Source organism: Staurois parvus, unplaced genomic scaffold, assembly GCF_062004578.1.
Source record: "Staurois parvus isolate SC_StPar_1 unplaced genomic scaffold, SC_StPar_1.0 ptg000564l, whole genome shotgun sequence".
NCBI lineage: Eukaryota > Metazoa > Chordata > Amphibia > Anura > Ranidae > Staurois > Staurois parvus.
The window spans coordinates 5,964,029-5,985,052 of record NW_028318360.1 but is presented as its reverse complement, the minus strand read 5'-3'; the positions used below and the strand labels follow the sequence as shown (position 1 = coordinate 5,985,052).

Here is a 21,024-nt window from a genome sequence, read left to right as displayed (position 1 = left end):
TATCTTGGTGTCAGGAAAACTTATGCAGAAGTTTCTTATGCAGATAGCAGAGGAATCGCACAGCAGACAGAAATAACACTTAATGTTCTTAACTGAGATAAGTACACACTATAGGAGGATATGTTTTGTTCATATTTCATATCTGAGGGTAACAACCTCTTTAAGGAAACATAACACATGTGGTATTTTATTTTCTACTATATGTTTCCCATGCATATGTTTTTTGCTCATTTATGTGGTCACAATGATGTTTTTAATTCACTAAAGATTTTATTGCACAGAAAATGCCATTTTTATTATATTAATGTTATTCATTGTTATTGTATTTTATAAGTCAGTTTGCAATTGTTGTAGAGATTTGCGCTTCTTTGTCTGCTGGTGTTAACTGTGAAGTTCTCTGACATGGCATCTAGCTAACATGAAAAACATTTCTAATATGTTGCTTCTGTAGTTTGGTCCGGTACCTCAACTGTAAACTCAACAAGCCCATTTTGATCCTGTCCCTGGTGGCAACAAGATTGGTAATTGGTGCAGTTGCTTGCGCATGCTATCTCCTTCCTTGGCTGAAATGCTAGAAAAAATTGCAACAAGGGAGCAGTGGCAGAGTGACTAGTCGATGGGTTCGGCCTGGGAAGCAACAAAGCCATAGCAGCACAAGTATGGTTTCTTTGCCCCATAGTTATTGCCCTCTGCATTGGGATCTCAGTAGTGACATAGGAATCTTCAAGCTTTCTTTATTTTTTTTTAAGCCAGACTCCAAAATCCAATGCACTCATCACTTGTAAATTTTATGTTGGCTACACAGGTTTTTTTTCAGTATTGATCCAGTTGACTGATGTGATCCACCAACAAAAGTTTAGAGTGAGAGGCTACATGAACAGGTTGTAGGTAAACCTTTGCTCCTGTGGCAGATCAATTCTAAATCGAACTGTAGCCTCCCTGGCGGTATTCCCGAGTGTAGCTCGGGGTAAAGTTTCAGTACCACAAGCGGTAACCCCGAGCTACACTCAGGCTTACCATGCGTCGCTGCTCCGCGATCCCTCGGACACTTACCTTGTCCTGCGCTCCCGCGATGTCCCTCCTGCAGTGTCCCCAGCAATGTAATCCAGCGGATGCCGGCATCTGTCTTCTGGGTTCCGTCATCTGCGAGCGTCGAGACGTACGGGGGACGGAACGGCAGGAAATTTGAAAATGACAAAAAGTGACATTCACAAAAATCACTAAAATCACATAGTAAAACATTACTGTATCAAAGCATTTCACATACATTTTGTCCGAGTGCCTTGTCCTGTGCCCTGCCTGCATTTTTACTGTTCTTTCTACCTGGAAACTGAGAAAAAAAAAAAAGCGTCCCTTTAGGTCAAAAGTGGTTTTAGACCGGCTAGAGAACAGCGATAGTAAATTAGAACTACTTGCAGAATTGAGTGATAATGATTTGTGGGGAAATTTGTTATCAGACACTGAAAACGATTTTGCGACTTTGCTCAGTGACGTGCGAACTTGGCGCCATATTTCAAATTTCAGTGTTTTTGGTTTGATTATATTATTGAATTAAATTTATTATTATATTATTATTTTTTCTGATTATTTATTAAATTATAATTTATGATTTTGTGTTTCAAGTTTTATCCTACCCGGGATGTTTACTAGACTCTTGTTCGGACAGATTTCATTGAGTTATTTCTAAGAATTACAGGCCTACAATATAAAATGCCAAATTTCCATGCAAAATAATGGTACCGCTTTCAGCACCAAAAATCTGAAATAATCATACCGCTAGGGAGGTTTTACCAGCAACTACAGGCTTTACCATGATGGTGTAAGAATAGGATATAGTGAAAATGACTCCCTTAGTACATCAGGTTCTGTGATAGATCATTTGACTGCTAGCCATTTTCCTGACACAAAGGTCATAAATCTGCTCATTTTCACCTCTTTGGTGTAAAGTTGAATTATAATAGCCCTCATTAACCTCTGATAACTGTCAGGTCAGGAGGGCTGACTTACAAAGCCCTGTGGCAGGTTACAGTTTTGAACATTATAGATTTTCTCACTGAAACGTTGCAGTTTGCCCAGACTAGACGTTTTTACTGCAATTGTAATAGTAATAGTAAATAATTTCAAAATGTTTGAGTAGACATTGTGTATATGTATATATATATATATATATATATATATATATATATATATAGTAAATAGATTGTTTTTGGCTTGAGAAACACCTACACCTATAAATACAATCACTTTTATTTTTGTAGCCATTGGGCTGTTCACTTTCAAAAGGAGGTTGCAATTTGCAATTGAATTTGCCCCAGAGCTTAGTGAGTGCACTTGATAGGGTATTCTTTGCTATCCCACTTTTAGCACTAAGCTCTGGGGCAAATTCCCTCTGCAAAGTGAACAGCCTATTTGCCTTTAGTAAATCACAGTAATATACTTAAGCTGGTCATACATTGATGGAAATTCAATCAATGCAGCAGGGACCTACCAAATTTCAATCATTGTGTGGCCAACCCTGCTTGACAGAAGTTAAACGTTTGATCGATAGTTGATGGTTCCCTAACTAAGATCCTAATATGAGATAAAACTTTGGAGGTAAAAATGATGTTTGTCCCCATCGCACCCAATACACATTATATCATTAAATGATTCATCGGATTGCTATAATAACAGCCATGGCTGGTCCCTTGTAAGGGCCCATTTAGATTTATATACAGTATGTGGTTTTGTAGTGTTAGGTGGGTGTGTTTTTCATTGGCCAGCCTAGATTTCATGCACTGAAAAGTATTTTAATACCCATGTTTAATGTGTATGTTCGCCTTTTCCGGAAAAAATAAATAAATAAAAGGTGAGCTAGCACCCTACACCCTCTCCATTCCCCAGGTCCCTGCCGCACTTACCTTTGTAGGTGATGAGCTGTCAGTGCCCACACAGTCCGAGGATTTGAAATCTCTGCTATTCTTCCTCTTCTTTCCGTAGGGCTTCTAGTATGGATCAGAGTGTTTCTGACTGGTCAGCACCAGCACATGACCATTTTCACCTATCAGAATTTCTCTGGTCTGTCCCAAAAGCCCTACAGCAAGAAGGGGAAGAAGAAACAGGATTTCCAATCTTCAGACTGCTACACCAGCTGTATGGGCACTGATAATTAATAAACAGGTATTGCCTTTTGGTATATATAAATGTATCATCCTAAAATGTATTACTGTGTTTTGTTCTTGTTCTTTATGTTTGTTCATTATGGCTCTGCTTTTGATTCTAGAGATATATACCAGATCTCCCTGAAGAAGGGAGCTTTAACCTGTGAAACGCGTCAGTGTTATTTACATCTGCGGTATATAGTAACAGTGACATGGCCAACGGGTGACCAGATATGATTATTGCACCACATCCCTTAAAATTGCAAATATTCAATAGAGAAGATGGGACTTTCAGGGTGCATGAACAGGAATACCAAACATATTAAAAAGTTATATAATTTTTATTTCGTATTTTTATAAAAAAACACAACAAAAAAGGAAAAAATACAGAAACATAAAAACAATTTCAGTACTAAGAGTAAAACTGACATTCAAACTTGGTTATATGATTGTAATTACTCCCTACATGTTTCGCCCTCATGGGCTTCTTCAGGGGAGATTTTTTTTAAGAGATTTCAACCGCCGAGGCAGTCTAAAGGTATATCAAAGGAAAATTATACAATTACCAAACAACTTTAATATATCCAATACAACGTATTTACTCATAAATATATATATATATATATATATATATATATATATATATATATATGGGACTCAATGGCTCACCCTGGATGTGAAAGCTCACAGAGCTAGGAGGAAATAACCTAACAAAGATCTTAATTGGCCTACATGTCCAAAACAGTTGTAGAGGATATAATGAGCACATCCACATCCAGGGTGAGCCATTGAGTCCCATATATATATATATATATATATATATATATATATATTTTTTTTTTTTTTTTTTTACTAAATACTTTGTATTGAATATATTAAAGTTGTTTGGTAATTGTATAATTTTTCTTTGATATACCTTTAGACTGCCAGGTGAGCCATTGAGTTCCATATATATATATATATATATATATATATATATATATATTTATGAGTAAATACGTTGTATTGGATATATTAAAGTTGTTTGGTAATTGTATAATTTTCCTTTGATATACCTTTAGACTGCCTCGGCGGTTGAAATCTCTTCAAAACAATCTCCCCTGAAGAAGCCCGTGAGGGAGAAACATGTAGGGAGTAACTACAATCATATAACCAAGTTTGAATCTCAGTTTTACTCTTAGTACTGAAATTGTTTTTATGTTTCTGTATTTTTTACTTTTTTGTTGTGTTTTTTATAAAAATACGAAATAAAAATTATATAACTTTTTAATATGTTTGATATTCATGTTCATGCACCCTGAAAGTCCCATCTTCTCTATTGAATATCGGCGTTATATACATTCCATTTTCCTTATTTACTTTATAAGCAATCTTGGAGCTATCAACATCAAGCCTGATGCTCTTATTGTTACAACATGTAATGGTATATGTTTTTAGAGAGCATATTTATGCTCAATTTTTGTACTACAATTATGTCTTTTAACATTGTACAATAAAGTGATGATTTTTATAATACTTGTATGATTTGTTGTTGGTATGGTCCCTAAAAAGTTCCAGGAGCTTTTCTAGTTAGGGTTTTTGCATTTTTCAGTGTTTCTATAATAAAGGAGGTGTTATCAGTAAAATCCAGTGACAAGGTAGACACTGTTATCTATACGGGTTTCCTTCCCTTCTTTTTTTATATGGTATGCAGTAGAGGGATATGCTTTGTTCGTATTTCATGTGTGAGGTTTGCAACCACTTTAAGGATCAGGAATAATTTTACGGCTGTATTACAGCCCTGCGAATGAGGCCTACATTTTTTATTTTTTTATTTGCAGTGTATGAGTCACATATTGAACTGATCAATCACTAAAATAAATGTAAACTTTTACTGGATGGCATTTTAGTTTGATAAAGCTTAATGAATCATAAATCATTTCTTTTTTTAATTGTTGTATCTTAGTACTTTTGATCTCATCCAAAATCTTTGCAGCCACTACTTGTCTATATGCGCTCACTCCAGCAGTGGCTTCATGTCATTGCTCAGGGTGGGCTTCCTGATATGACAGTGGAGGAACAACACCTCTGAAAGGGTGACAACACACAATTAGGAGATGGAACAAAGTTGTCACACTACAACAGAAAGTGTGTAGGCAGAGACCTATATGGCAGGTTTTCGGGGTATTATTTTAATGAATGCTACAGACTTAAAAATATTTGAAATTACTTTTAAACATGACATTAACCACTTCAATACCGGGCACTTATACCCCCTTCCTGCCAGGCCAATTTTCGTACTTTGAATGACAATTACGCAGTGATGCAACACTGTACCCATATAAAATTTTTGTCATTTTTTTTTTACACAAATATAGCTTTCTTTGGTTGGTATTTAACCAGCACTGAGTTCTAAATAAAACAAAAAACACCTGAAACTTTTGAAAAAAAAAACCCCGCACTTTTCTTCGTTTCTGTTATAAAATTTTGCAAATAAATAACATTTCTTCATAAATTTAGGTCAAAATGTATTCTGCTACATTTCTTTGGTGAAAATAATAATAATAATTGAATTTATATTTTTTTCAAATGTTTCTTTTATTTTTTTTATTTTTTATAAAATGTTTTCTTTTTTTTACTATTTTATTTTTCAGCACACTGTGACCAAAGCAATACATTGTTACCATAGTACCATTGAACTTCTCTGGGCAAGTGATCAGGATTTTTTTTTTAACACATTATGATTGCTAATACCAATGTATTTCATTGATATTTGCAATCATTGTTACTGAATGAAACTGATTAATTCAGACTTTTGTTGTGATTAGTTGTGATTGTCAAAGCTGATCACATGATACAGATGGGCTGTGATTGGCCCTTTCTGTATCATGTGCCTTGACCAGTCACAGCTAGCAACATAATTGTATACAATGGAAGCCATCCATTGTTTACAATCGATATTTGATCTCCTGTGATTGGTCACAACGGTCAGATGACACTTGCAAAGGGCCGTCGTAGTGATATGTCATCAGCTGTGACAGCCGGTGACAGATCATACCGCTGCACGGCCCCGCGGCCGCATGAGTGGCTCATTTTGACAGGACGTCATATGACGCCCAGTCACAATGGCGAGTCTCCCACCCGGCCATCAATCTGCTATAGGCCGGGCAGGAAGGTGTTAATATGTTAATGTTAATATGAGATTTTAGTGATTGGGTTTATATTTATTTTAATTGATATGAATTCACACTCCGCATAATACAGGGCTCGACAAATCCCTGGCGCCAGGTCGCCATGGTGACTGGAAATTGCGTCCTGGCGCCTGGGCTACACTGCAGTAGTAATCTGGACTCATCTTCCCATGTGCCCCCCCCCCCTGCAGGTGCATCGGTCGGGCTGTCCAGTGCTCAGTTGTGGGAACCGGCGCCCTCCTCTGGTAGGCGGGGCTGTGATGAGCGCGGTACGCCTTCCACTCTGACTGAGGGTTTCCCCTTGCTTGCTCTTACTGCCCACCCACCTCTGACATCTCCTTCCCAGTTTGACAGCTGGGTGCTTGGATTGCAGTGATGGGTGCCAGATTCCTCTGGTGAGTGGACAAGGAGTTTGGGGCAGCTGGCTGTTGCTTCAGTTCCTTTTATTCACCCCTCACCCCCACTAAGAGGGAAACACAGATTTAGGTTAGGTAACAGAACAGATCCAATCTCATTATCCGAGCAGCCTCATCAGTGCTTCCTATCAGTGCTGCCTATCAGTGCCTCCTCATCAGTGCCACCTATTAGTGCCCATCAGTGGCCATTAGTGCAACTTATCAGTGCCTATCAGTGCCACATATCAGTGCAACCTAATCAGTGCCACCTATCAATACCTCCTCATCAGTACCTATCGGTACTTCCTCATCAGTGCCACCTATCAGTGCCCATCAGGGTCACCTATCAGTGCCTCCTCATCAGTGCTACCTATCAGTGCAGCCTCATCAGTGCACATAAGTTCAGTCTATCAGTGCCCATCAGAGCACATCAGTGAAGAAGAAAAATTACATATTTGCTAAATTTTATAACAGAAACTAAACAACTTTTTTTTTAAATTAATTTTTGGTCTTTTTTCGTTTGGCACCAGGCGTGAACAATTCCTATTGCCCAATGCCTCAGGGCGCCGGGCAGTTACTTTAAAAAAATGGCTCCTAACTTTTTTAGCTGGCCCCTAGATAAAGCAAATTTGTCAAGCCCTTGCATTATATATATGTGTGTGTGTGTCTGTCTCCAAAAAAACTTGCCTTGAGCTACTTTGATATTTCTGTAAGTACTTCTATCACATTTATTGTTCATGGATGTCCCCAGTCTTGCACTGTAATATGCATGTGTACTGACATTCCTGTGACTTGCCTGCTAGCCATCACTCACAGGTATTTCTTTGAATTCTTTGAAGTAGCAAAAGAACAAAACAGCTGAGTACTGCATGTGCTACTTACTGTTCTATTTGCATTAACAGGTCATTTTTCTGGACAGGTTGTTGAAAGATCCACCTCCTCCAAGTCAATACAGTACACCGATGAAGAATGAATCTCCTAAAAACTTGATCTTCAAACGATGAAAGTATCACGCACAATACTTAACTACATCAAGTGCACTAATATAGATACAAACACCTTATGTATTAGAGGGAAAGTTCTATGTTGCCGTCCAAAACTGGTGTCGATTGGGTACACACATACTGTATGTCCACCCATCCACACTTAAGAACAATGGTGAAATTAAATGGCTTGGATGCTGAAAACTTAAGTCAATATAAAAAAAGAAAGAGAATGATAAAGTTTTTTTGTTATTTGTAAATGCACCATTTCATATTTCTAACAAATCAAATGATTTAAATAATATTTGGTTTGTTAAATACAGTATGGTGAAAAGAGGTTAAAGGAAAGTGAACATTGCTTGCCCCAGATAGCAGTGTGACCTGCACTTTGTAAAGTAAGAGTGCAGTCAGTCTCATAAATTTCAATATTTTGTAAAGCAATTTTCAGGAACATGCTGTTGCTTAGCCACTGGAGTTTTTTTTTTTTAAAGCAAAATGGATATTTCACTTTTCAAAAAATTTAATTGGATATTCAAAATGAACCTAAACTTACCATATTCATTAAGCTGAGACACCAATCTGTATTCCTATAGTAACTTAGCCTCATTGCATACAATCTGAATGTTTAAAGTGATTGTAAAGGTATTTCTTTTTTTTAATAACAAACATGTCTATACTTACCTGCTCTGTGCACAGAGCTGCCCCGATCCTCCTCTTCTGGGATCCCCCGCCAGCGCTCCCAGCTCCTCCTCCCCTTCCAAGTGCCCCATAGCAAGTCACTTGCTATGAAGGCACTCATGAGGGCTTGATCCAGAGCTTGGCTCTGTGTGTACAGTGAAACGCAAAGCACGGCCTAACCCTGCTCCCTCCTCCCTCCTCACAGGCTGTGATTGACAGCAGCAGAAGCCAATGGTTTCTGTTGCTGCCTTCATGGCCAGTGAGAAGAGAAAGCAGAGAAAGACGTTGCTCTCGGGCACAGAGCTGAATCGAGATTAGACTCAGGTAATTATTTAGGGGGTGCTTCTGAACACAAACATTTTTTTCCCTTATGCAGAGAATGCAGAGAAAGAGGTAAAAAACCTTCTACTTTTACAAGCACTTTAGACAAGTACATGTCCAATATCAAAAAGTTTATGAAATTTAATTGCACATTTTCTTTACATTAAAAAATGCTCCTTTCCAACAACCTCCTACTGAAAGTGTTCAAAGTGAATCCTTCTTTATCATATGTTTTAAGCTATGAGAACATACCCTTTAGTACCTCAGCCTGTCACATCTGCACTTTTTCCTGTAGAGCAGTGATCTCCAAACTGTAGCCCTCCGGCCAAATGGGGCCCTTTGCTTGCTTTTATCTGACCCTTGGGCCATTATTACCACCACTGTCAGCTGCCAATAACATCAACAGGGCACTATTCCTTTCAATGACACCAATGATGAGGCACTATTCCTCCCACTGAAACCAATGATAGGACACTATTCCTCCCAGAGACACCAACAATGGGGCACTATTCCTCCACCTGACACCAACGATGGGGCACTTTTCCTCCACCTGACAATAATGATGGGGCATTATGCCTCCAGCTGACAACAACGATGGGGCACTATTCCTCTACCTGACAACAGCGATGGGGCACTATTCCTCCAGCTGACACCAATGATGAGGCAATATTCCTCCAGCTGACACCAATGATGGGGCACTATTTCTCCACTTGACACCAACGATGGGGCACTATTCCTCCAGCTGACACCAACAATGGGGCACTGCTAACTCCCACTGATACAAAGACATTTTCTACTCCAGCTGGCCACTCCCAAAGTTTGAAGGATAGTAAACTCGCCCTTTATTTAGAAAGTTTGGAGACCCCTGCTGTAGAGTATCGTCTCAATGGACTTCAAAATAGTACATGTCAAAATCTAAACATTTATCACATTCAAGCAAACATTTTCTTCACATTATAAATGATGCTCCTCAGCAAATCCTAAGTTAGAAATGGCCAAATAAAAAAAAAGACAAATGAAACATAGATCCAAACTTAGTAGAGTTAAATAAACAAAGAGCAGCACCCTCTTAGGTTCTTCCACTGCTGCAGCCCTATGCAGGTACTTGTCTGAGTAACAAAAAATGTATCCTCAAATATTTTATTCAAGAGAAAGGGGTCCGAAAATAATTTCTTCAAAAGTGGAGCTTGGCCTTAGGGCCTAATTTAAACTTAAGTCCTTAAAATGGCTGAGATATGCAAAGAGGGAATGGGAATGACCTTATACAGCACAAAAACACGACTTTAACATGCCTACATTAAGAGATTATTGGGACTGAAAATAGTTTTATGCTACAGTTGCCCGGATTGCTTTGAAAACCAGGGACAGAGATGGAAAGGACCTTTAAATGTCCTTGGAAACCCAAAAAGCAAGTTATATCACTGGTAAATGTTATTTTTAATTATTATTTTTTGTTAGAACTTACATTTTCACTTGCAGTAAAGAACATGCATAATCAATTCTATACAGATCTGGGATGTTTGTAATCACTGCATGTTTATGTTCTACATTAAAATATAAAATTAAAGCTAGAGCAAAGAAAACTAGAACTAAAGTGAAGTTGTTGCCCATAGCAAACATTTAGGTATCGTTCATTCAATGGAAACAGGCAACACAGAATCTGGTTGATTACCATAAGTCAGTGTTTCTCAACTTGGTAATGTAAGTGACCCTTTATTAAATCTGCTTTTTGCCAAGTGCCCTCTTATGCAAGTCATTATTCTAAAGCACCCCTTGAGAAGAGTACATGTATAACCCCCAACTGTGCATAAATGTTCTCCAAACAACCAGATTAGGTTGATTTATTAAAGGAATTGAGACTGTACACTTAGTTTAGAGAATGTTCATCCAACCATGTCCAAGTAAAAGTCCTGTTTTTGACATCCTTTGTACACTGTTTGATGAGCACAGCTTTACTTTATTAAGGTGCTAAACTAAGTGAACATGCACCATGCAAAGTGAACAGTCTCCAGTCAGTAAATCAACCCAATATTTTTTAAATAACTGAAATTGATTTCTGATATATGCTTTGTCCATGGTTAATTATATGCTAAATTCCCTAGGTGTTATGATGACTTTGAACCCACCAGAAGTACCACATTGGGGTAGAACCAGTGTTTTGTTCAATTTTGTTTTGATCCAGTCTTCCTACACTAGACCAACATCCTAACACAATTAAAAAAGCAAAAAAGTAAAAAAACCATGAAAAAACCTACAAGAATTTCTTTGGAAGTACAAAAAGAAAGGTTTATTTGCGCCATCATGTTGTTGTATTGTTTGCAGTGACTCCCAAGTCAAAGCTATTGCACGTTTTTAGTTGAAATGCAAGAAAATCAAGTATGCTGTAAATAGCGATATGCAGTTCATACAAAACAGGTAGGCAAAATAGTCCCAACAGGGATACAAAGTTCTCAGACCAGTCCGGTCATCTGTGATCTTATAAAGGGTACTGAGTTTGGGAAGGTGGTCAAGGGATAGTTGACAGAGCTGGAGAAGCCTACCAAGGGTGGGGAGATGTGTGGCAAGCTGAAACCCAAGGAAGTGGCAGGAGAGTTCTCATGGTACAGTATGGGCACCCTGACTATCCTTTGGGTTGTATGGGAGATATTGGCAGCCTCCAGGTCAGCGGCCAGTTGCCTTTTCCATTTGTTCCTGCGGTTCTGAAACCAGATTTTTACTTGTGTCTCTGTGAGATGGAGGGAGGCCGCTAGGCCAGCTCGTTCAGAGCTGCTCAAGTACCTCTTCATGTCAAAGGTGGACTCCAGCTGAAAGACCTGGCTCCTACTGAACACAGTGCGGGTCTTCTTCTTGCGGGATGACCTCTGTTCTGAGTCCTGCTCAGCTTTCTCCTCCTCCTTGCAGGGGAAGTCCTCTCTCTTGTCTTCAGAGGCATCATTGCTATGTTTCCTGTATCCTCTATTGTAGTGTCTCTCTGCACCTTCTGAGATCTCAGGAGAATCTCTATCACTTGCTGCATGAGAAAGGAGAGGTGAGTGATAGACATTAGAAACATCTACAATCAGGATTGTTTACCCAATAAAAAGAAATTACAAACTGTTTCTATAGCGGTATAGGATATATTTAAAAAAAAAATTGAAAATAGGTAAATAAATAAAAATGAAGAAACATATATATTCACGTGACTTGCTTTCCAGTTATTTCAAAACTGTCAATTAACACTATGGAGTTGAATTACTAATGGAGTAGTGGCTACTCAAAAAGTGAATGTTCTCTGAGTTTAGTGAATAAGGTTAAGCTCAGCTGTGATCATTTAGAAAATAAAATTGTATGCAAAAAAAAAAAGATATATAGAAATGAGATTATTTGGTAGTATATGATTTGCTGATTGAAGTGAACACAGCTTCACACAGCTTATTATGCAGTAAACATTCACTTTTAAAAGTTAACATTCTCTTTGCTACATGAACGGTCTGTTGTAAATTGACCCATATGATGTCTCCATGAGCCCAAAAGGCTGTGACTACAAACCATGCAGGACAACACGGGTTCTCATTTCACAGTGAATAATAGCAAATAGGAGGAATATGTATTCACTTTTAATATCCAGTTTTCTGGGAGGAATATAATAAAAAAATAATAATAATTTTTGTTAGCACATGATTGGTTTATTGAAGTGAACAGAGCCTTAACCTATTTACTAAATGCATGAACATTTATTTTGAAAAGCAAACTATTCCTGAGAATTTTGGACTTTTCCATACATTACTGTGAATGTTATAAATATTTTTACACCTGTTTCATGCCCCTGGCCCTTTAATTGCACAATTGTTGAACCCCCATTTAACAGGAACTGGGAAAAGTGCAGCTGTTAAAAAGTGAAGTATCTACTCTCCTAAACCAGGCGTTTAGCACAATTTGTCTCATATTACGATTATTGGAAGCCGGTGGCAACCATTCTGCATTTCACCATTAACAGACAGGAGGTTCTGAACAGCCATGCACAATTTATTTTTTTTTCAACATGTGTATGACTGTTAGAGGCTTGAGAAACCCATAAGTAACAGCTATTTTTTTTATTTAAAAAAAATATGTTTTGAGGTTAGAGGGCCAATGTAAATGGGAGTACTTGGCAGAGTTCCTCTTTAATGTGTGCAGAAACAACGTGCAAAGTGCAAAAACCAATCAACCCTGGAAATCAGACTTCATCTGCTACTCATATGACTGTAGGAAAGAGAAAACTGAAGATTATTTTCTCGCCTTCCAAAAAGAGTATATTTAACTAATAATGAAGTGAAGCATGCATCTACAGCCCTCCCTTCTAGGATAATTAGATCTATTACTTTGAGCTCCCAATAATCACTGTACAACACAGGACAGTTACAAATGCTGCTGCAGACAGGTGAATGATTAATACAGCTTCAAGTACAATGCCTGTCCAGATGTAATAGGGCTGAAGGAACTTTTCATGCAAGGGGTAACAAAAAAACCCCAAAACAAAACAAAAAAATATGAAACCCACAGGAAAGAAGTGGAACAGTTACAATAACCAATCCAATACCTTGTTTCATTATCCCAGGGACTGCAAAATGAGACTAATTGCTTGTCTTGGGCAGCTTTTGCTCTAGTTTTTTATATTACCCCAGTGACACTTCAGATACCATGGTACTAGAAGTCACAGCAAGCATGTTCTAAAATATTATCAGAAATATTGCCCTAAGCTACCTACCCTCATCCCTACAGATCCTTACATAAAGTGAAATTAGAAGGAGAAAAATAATCTATAATTATATAATTGAAATATATATATCAATTTTTTTTATACAATGTGTGTGTATATATATATATATATATATATATATATATATATATAACATATGATACAGGTATATAATGAAATACAACTCGCTCCCTGTAATTATATATATGCTGTATGTACTTTTTTCTGGATTTCTGTCAAGCACCCAATCAGAAAATACAATCCTCCCCCCTCCCCAATCCAACCCTGCAGGGCTATTTCTAGGACACCCATGTTAACTGGGCTAACTAAAAATATAACTCTGTAATTCATTCCCACCATGCACAGCACATCTTTTAAATTTCTAATGACAATATTCTATAATTCAAAAAGCAAAAAGTAGCACACACAAAAAAAATTCACATGCAGGTTGCTAGATTTTTTTTTGTTCCACTTGCAGTCATTCCATGTCTGAACAAAATACTGTCTTTGAATTGTTAAAGGCTGAGAAGAATTCACCATAGTTTGTTACATGTGAATGATGTGGTGACAGGTAGAGAGTATGGGCGGGGCTTAGACCACCAGGGTCTTTGAGTTCTGTCCAGACTATGTGACCTCTTGGGAGGCCAATCAGCACGCTGGTTTAATTAGGTGTAACATTTTAAATATATAATCTAAATAAAAACGGGTCGATTTTTGGTTACTGTATGACATATTTTATTCAGCAATAACATTGTTTTTGCATCATTGCTGTTTATATAATACCCCCTGTGTGATTGATAATACCCCCCCATCCTCGCTTTTCTATTGTTAGTATGACAGTAGTTATAGAGATATGTGTAAATAGAATGCAGAAATTAATGAATAAATATATCCCATCAAAACAATATGAAGTACAAATTAGTTGTTGTCGGACATTGTTTTCACATTTACATTTGACATAATACATCCTCATATTTCATCTTATTATTTCTATTGGGATTAGAAAGGTGTTTGCCCGTATCATGAATGTATTGTGTGATTTTGTTAGATTCCCCATAGTCTAATTATAAAGCGTTCTCTGCTCCCAATTTATTGAGCCCACCAATGCAAAAATCAACAATATAAAATCATCGACTTTGGGATCAAAAGTCAATCCGATTAGATAGTCCTTTAAGACTACTTACAGAGAGATCCTCCGGTAATATGTATCTGTTTATTAGTAGTTGCTGTGAGAATGAGACCTTTCCAGACTCAATCAATGTTCATTGCACTCCGAAGATTTCACTGCTTGTTGCAGACAATTGTTTGCAGGATGATGTGTATGTGAGCTGTCGGAGCATGCTCCATAATGGGCCTAGGCTGGGACTTGGAGCTGACTCAGGACTGTCAGAATAATTCCACATATAGGGCAAAATCCAGGGGTACCTGGGACCCCAACCCAACCCATGAGCCTGGAGCCTGGCATTGCTACAAGGCAAATAACACTACATAGCTTCATGCATGGATGGGTTACATTTCATGGCAAACTAAAGGCTGTTGTTATTTTCATTATTATTATTATTAGTAGTAGTATTAGTAGTGCTATTATTATTGTTATTAGTAGTAGTAGTAGCAGTAGTAGTGCTATGATTTTTATTAGTAGTAGTAGTGCTATTATTATTATTATTATTGTTATTATTATTAGTTGTAGTAGTGCTATTATAATTATTAGTAGTAGTAGCAGTAATAGTGTTACTGATACTATTTTAATATATTACTACTGCTACTACTATTATGGTATTCATAGTAAAAATAATAGCAGTAGCAGTAGGAATAGTGGTGGCAATAGTAGCAGAAATATCAATATTGTTCTTGCTGTTATTATCCTGTTACCTATTATATAATATATATAATTAACATACAGTATATTGTATGTATTCTTATACAAAGGGAATTGGATATCATTAATCCCATTATTTTCTAAAACGTAAGACCACAATAAAATGTTCTCGGTAAAATTACATGATTTTTATTATTTTAACAACCACGTCCGTTGGTAATCTAAATTTGACATGACAATAATGACCTGCATGACTGGAAATGAACACAAGCTGTAAAGAAAATGATTTATTTTGTAAAGAATACTTTTAGGTTAGTCTTAATAATTATTAAACAGTATTAACATCAAAGGAATAATAATACTAATTACGACAACATTAATAAAATATAAATAAACGGTGCTTATTAAATATTTTAAGAGCAATTATTTTTAATTTTATATATATATATATATATATATATATATATATATTCAATAGCTCTTAAATAATTATAAAAGATTGTGATGTATCCAAATATTAAAATAATCGATGGATCTAATGTTAAACTATATGTTCCCTGGTATAAAAAAAAGTCTTGAGCAGCTTATGCTCTAGTTTTTTATATTAACCCAGTGACACTTCAGATGTGATCGCACTAGAAGTCACAGCAAGCCTTTTCTAAAATATTATGAGAAATGTTGCCCTAAGCTACCTACCCTCATCCCAATAAATCCTTAAGTAAAGTGAAAGTATAGGGAGAAAAATAATATATAATTATTGAATTGTTAAATATTATATCTCAGACAGCATTCCATCTATCTGTTTATCTATTACATTTTTATTCATCCATTAATATTTATCTCTCTATTTTCTATCTCTATCTATCTATCTATCTATCTATCTATCTATCTATCTCTCTCTCTCTATCTATCTATCTATCTATCTATCTATCTATCTATCTATCTCTCTCTCTCTCTCTATCTATCTATCTATCTATCTATCTATTTATCTATCTGACATAATTCCATATATATATATATATATATATATATATATATATATTAGGTTTTTTTCTATCTTTTCTACCTGTCTGACATCATTCCATATATATATATTAGTTTGTGTTATCTGTGTTATATCTATCTAGCTATTATCTCTATCTATCTATCTATCTATCTATCATCTATCTATCCATTACATTTGTATTCATCCATCAATATTTATCTCTCTATTATCTATCTATTTATCTATCTATTTATTTATCTATCTGACATCATTCCATATATATATATATATATATATATATATATATATATATATATATATATATATATATATATATTTTAGGTTTTCTTCTATCTTTTCTATCTATCTATCTGACATCATTCCATATATATATTTTAGGTTTTTTTTTTTAATCTATCTATCTATCTATCTATCTATCTATCTATCTATCTATCTACCAATCTATACATTACATTTGTATTCATCCATCAATATTTATCTCTCTATTATCTATCTATCTATCTATCTATCTATCTATCTATCTATCTATCTATCTATCTGACATCATTCCATATATATATATATATATGAGGTTTTTTTTTCTATCTATCTATCTATCTATCTATCTATCTATCTATCTATCTATCTATCTGACATCATTCCATATATATATATATATATGAGGGGGTTTTTCTATCTATCTATCTATCTATCTATCTATCTATCTATCTATCTATCTATCTATCTATCTGTCAGACATCATGCCATGGCAGCACAATTTATTAGGGGCTCCCAGGATCATCCTCAGGACGTATTTTGCTAAGAGGAAGTCGGAAGGAAACATAAAAGATTCATGCATTCAGCAGGTCGATGAGCACTAATAAAGACTAATGACAACAGTGGGTCGAAGAGCTGACACTTACTTTCCGGACTGGTGCAGCCTATGTAGGTGGCCTGAGCCCTCCTGTACCACTCCATGGTGTTCTCCCGCAGGGGGTAGCTGCCATGCTGGGGGTTGTAGTTGTAGGGGGAGAGCTGGCAGCAGACGGAGCTCAGATGGCTCACTGGCACTCCATTAATCTGCACCGGGTGCCCATCCTCCGGGCTGGCCCGTTTCTTGGCGTCCTTGGCCTCGGTGCCCAGCAAATTCTCGATGAAGAAGGAGGAGACCCTGGCCGGGGTAGAGCTCTGGCTTTCCGTGGAGTCATCCGGCATGGTGGACGGGTGCTGCACGCCTAGGCTCTTCGCTGCTGCCGGAGGACGGACGGTGCCCAGGCACGGCTCAGCCCCACCGCCTTCTATGGGGAGCGATGGTGCAGCAGCTGAGCAGTCATCTCCTCCTCCGAGCAGCGCTGCTCTCCCACACAGCCATAAAAAGACGATCGGGAAGCAAATAGAAATGTCAGGCCAGTTCACCGATGTGCAGGATTTCTCCGATTGGACGAGAGTGATCAGCAAATTGGATTATTCAAGGGGAGAAAAGAAGGAGAATTGCTGGGGATAAGGAGGAGGATGAGCCGAGTTCACTTCTCTGCCTAGTAGTGTGTGCCTGGGGGCCCTAGAAGTGCCTTGTCAGTCAGGAGCTTTATTTAGGTCAATTAGGGAGGCAAATCAAACTGCAGGAGAGAGAGAGGGAGAGAGAGAGAGAGGGAGGCTGGAATTCCCAGGAGAAATGACAGGGAGGGGAGTTAAAGGCATGGAGAGGAAAGGGGAGGAGAGGCAATGAGGTTAAAGGACAGAAGAGAAAAAGAAGAAAGACATTCAGAGAGGAGGAGAGGAGGAGGGGACCCCACAGGGCAGGTGTATGGGGGGCACTAATGCACCGATTGTATACACTCATTGCAGTAACCCATCCAGACTTCACATGACTATATCTCTGATCATTTTACAAGGACACCAACAAATATCTATTCAAGTATGTATTCTTAAAGCACCACTTGGTGACTTGTACCCACAGGTAAGGCTATAATAACGGTAGGTAGCAGAAATATCTCCTAAATGTGCACCAAGTAGGAGATATTCACGATTTCTGCAGCCAATGCCATCACCGGAGCATGTGCTCTGCGCTCTGAATGATAGCATATTGAATATATCAACTAAAACAAAAACAACCTGAGCCACAAGAACATATTCATATTGAATATATTGTCCATTCAGAGCAGGGGCGGACTGACAACTCATGGGGCCCCCTGTAATAGGGGATCATGGGGCCCCTGTGTCCTTGCCCAAACTCAAAAAAGCCTATGAAAAAGGTACCAGGAGCATCTCATGGGGCCCCCTACTGACCCCAGGCCCTCGGGCAGTGCCCGAGTTTCCAAATGGTCAGTCTGCCCCTGATTCAGAGCACTGTGCCGAGATTGTGTTTCCTGTGCACATGCGCGAGAGTGATGGCATTGCAGCTCGCCCATTCAAACGGCCAGAGCCTGCATATCCAGAAGGGAGAGCGGGTGATGATGAAAGCCCTGTCAGTAGTGACATCGCACTGTTGGAGGGCTTCATTTTAGCATGGGTTCACACTGATGTGGTGCAGAATTTGCAGTGTTTTCTGTGCAAATTTTGCACTGCACCACAATCACACCCCGCTCATGTGAACTGCTACGGGTGTGCATGTTAGCAACATCCCAAAATCGGTCCGCAAAACGCAGTGCGATGTGCAGAATCGGATCGCATGAATGTGAATACCCATGAGATCTGATTCTAGTGCGGACCAAAAAAAGGGTCCTGCACCTTTTTGGTGCGGATGCGGTGTGATTTAGGCCATACAAAATGTGTGGCTCCAATCGCATCGCACACAATTTCGCATGTGATATGCACAGGAATGCAGTGCGGTTCCTGTGCAAATCACATGTGATATACCGCCACACCGCATATGTGTGAACCCAGGCTAAAAGCTAGTATGCCGTGCATACTAGCACATTATGCAATTTACTTGCAGGAGGATTCTTTTTTTACAGCCTTTACTACTGCTTTGAATTATAAAAGTCCATGCTATTGCTCCCAGCTTCTTTTAAATCCCAAAATGTCTTTTTCTTTTTTTTTTTTTTGCTGCTGTGATCCGACTTCCAGTTAGACGGTGGCTCCATGATTCTTCTGTATGCAGAAACATAGCCAGGACATTTTCTTCTCCCACTGGTCACAGTTCGGCCACCCTAAAGTTTGAAGGACAGCAAACTGGCCCATTGTTTAGAAAGTTTGAAGACCCCTGCACTAGGCAAACTAGGTGGTGGCCTAGGGCGCACTGCCACCTAGGGATGCATGGGCGCAGCACAGGCCAGCACTGTCTCTGTGTGGAATGCCACCATGTCATGAATGATCCTCCAGCTGAAGGGAGGGGCAGCAAAGGGGAGGAAGAAAGGACAGAGGAGATGCCAGTTGTCTAGGGCCAGTGTAGCAGCTGAGCTGCTGCTCCTTCCAGTGTTCCTCCCAGACTCAGTCCCTTACTACAAGCCAGCTGGGGGCTGCTGATCACTTTGGAGTTCCAGCACTTCTCTTCCCATTCATCAGCGGAGGTGGAGCTGTGCCTGTGAGGAAGAAAATGTCTGACTCTGATGTCTCATATCTGTGTGAGTGTGACCTGGTCGGCCAGCCGGCCGCCCATCCATCACATGTGCGATGTGTCAGTGAATGATGATATCATCACAATCCCACAGCCTGCTCTTGTAGTGCCTGCTGGGCCCGCTGATCTGTGTCAGTGTTAGTGGTGATGTGTTGTGTTGGATCTGTCACTGTGTGAGATTGCTCAGTTCAGGTGTGTGGGGGCTGGGCTGCCTGTTGTCACATAGTTTTATCCCCCCCCCCCCCCCCCCCCCGTTGCCTGGGGAATTCCAGCCTGGGATCTGTCAGAGTGTAGATCCATCGCCCTCCACTCACTGCAACTGTCACTCCGCCACTGCCAGCCACAGATATAGTCCGTCCGTGACAGTAGGGCGCAAGTAGCTGGTCTTGTCTGGGGCACACAAAAGTCTAGCACCGGCCCTGGTTACAAGGAGGCAGAAAACAGTAAGCAATAATTTAATGAAAAAAAGATTACAAGGCCATAAACAGTGGATTGTATTTGAAGAATATAATTTAGTGTCACTTTAAGATCACTGCACTAGGTGCAATGCTAGACCCTGCCAACCAGGGAAAATGCCCCATGTCTTCTGCTGAGTGCTACAGGTGCCCTTTGAAATAAAGAGATGAAATACATTTTATGCGTTATACCATTTTGGAACATTATATTTTTTTACCAGTAGTGACATTGCAGTTTTTGGACTAATTCATTTTTGTTCAGTTAAAAAGATTAGATTTAGATTTGGCCCAAAGTGGTTATCATGGTATCTTGCCAGCCCCTCAATATTTGAATCTGCATGCCCAGAAGTGCCCCTGGTGTATTAGGGTCCTAGAAATGCCCCTACAACCTACACATTACCCAACCTTTGTACAATCTCCTTTAGGGCTCACTCACCCCAGCGGCTGCTTTCTATGGCAGTTCCTGGTATGTCTTGTGAAGGAAGCAGTGCTGATGTTTCATATAAGTTAGAACTCAAGGTAAATTGCTTTGTCTATGCATTGTGGCTGCCTTGGTCAAGGCTGCCCAGTGCAACCCAACACATACGGTGCAAACAGGCCCTAACGGTAGCCATACATATTACATTCTGACTATACATTCTTTGTACATTTATTTTTAGATTTACCAAATCTATGTAATATGAGGACCTACCTCATCTATCCCATCAATTTATATCCAGTCAGGCGGGTCCTTATACTACATAATTTTTGGTAGATCTAAAGGAGATACTACAGATTGCAACGTGTATGGTGGGCTTAAGAGTTT

General features: G+C 38.7%; 1 protein-coding gene across 1 annotated transcript; it reads right to left on the bottom strand.

Annotated features, from left to right (window-relative positions):
* Positions 1-10,512: 10,512 nt before the first annotated feature.
* On the bottom strand, positions 10,513-17,949 carry HMX1 (H6 family homeobox 1). Its single transcript, XM_089691568.1, has 2 exons — positions 17,132-17,949; positions 10,513-11,697 (listed from the first exon to the last, which is right to left on the bottom strand). Exons 1-2 carry the CDS (start codon positions 17,421-17,423, stop codon positions 11,138-11,140), a joined length of 852 nt encoding a protein of 283 aa, XP_089547694.1. The 5' UTR covers positions 17,424-17,949; the 3' UTR covers positions 10,513-11,137.
* Between the last annotated feature and the right edge of the window lie 3,075 nt (positions 17,950-21,024).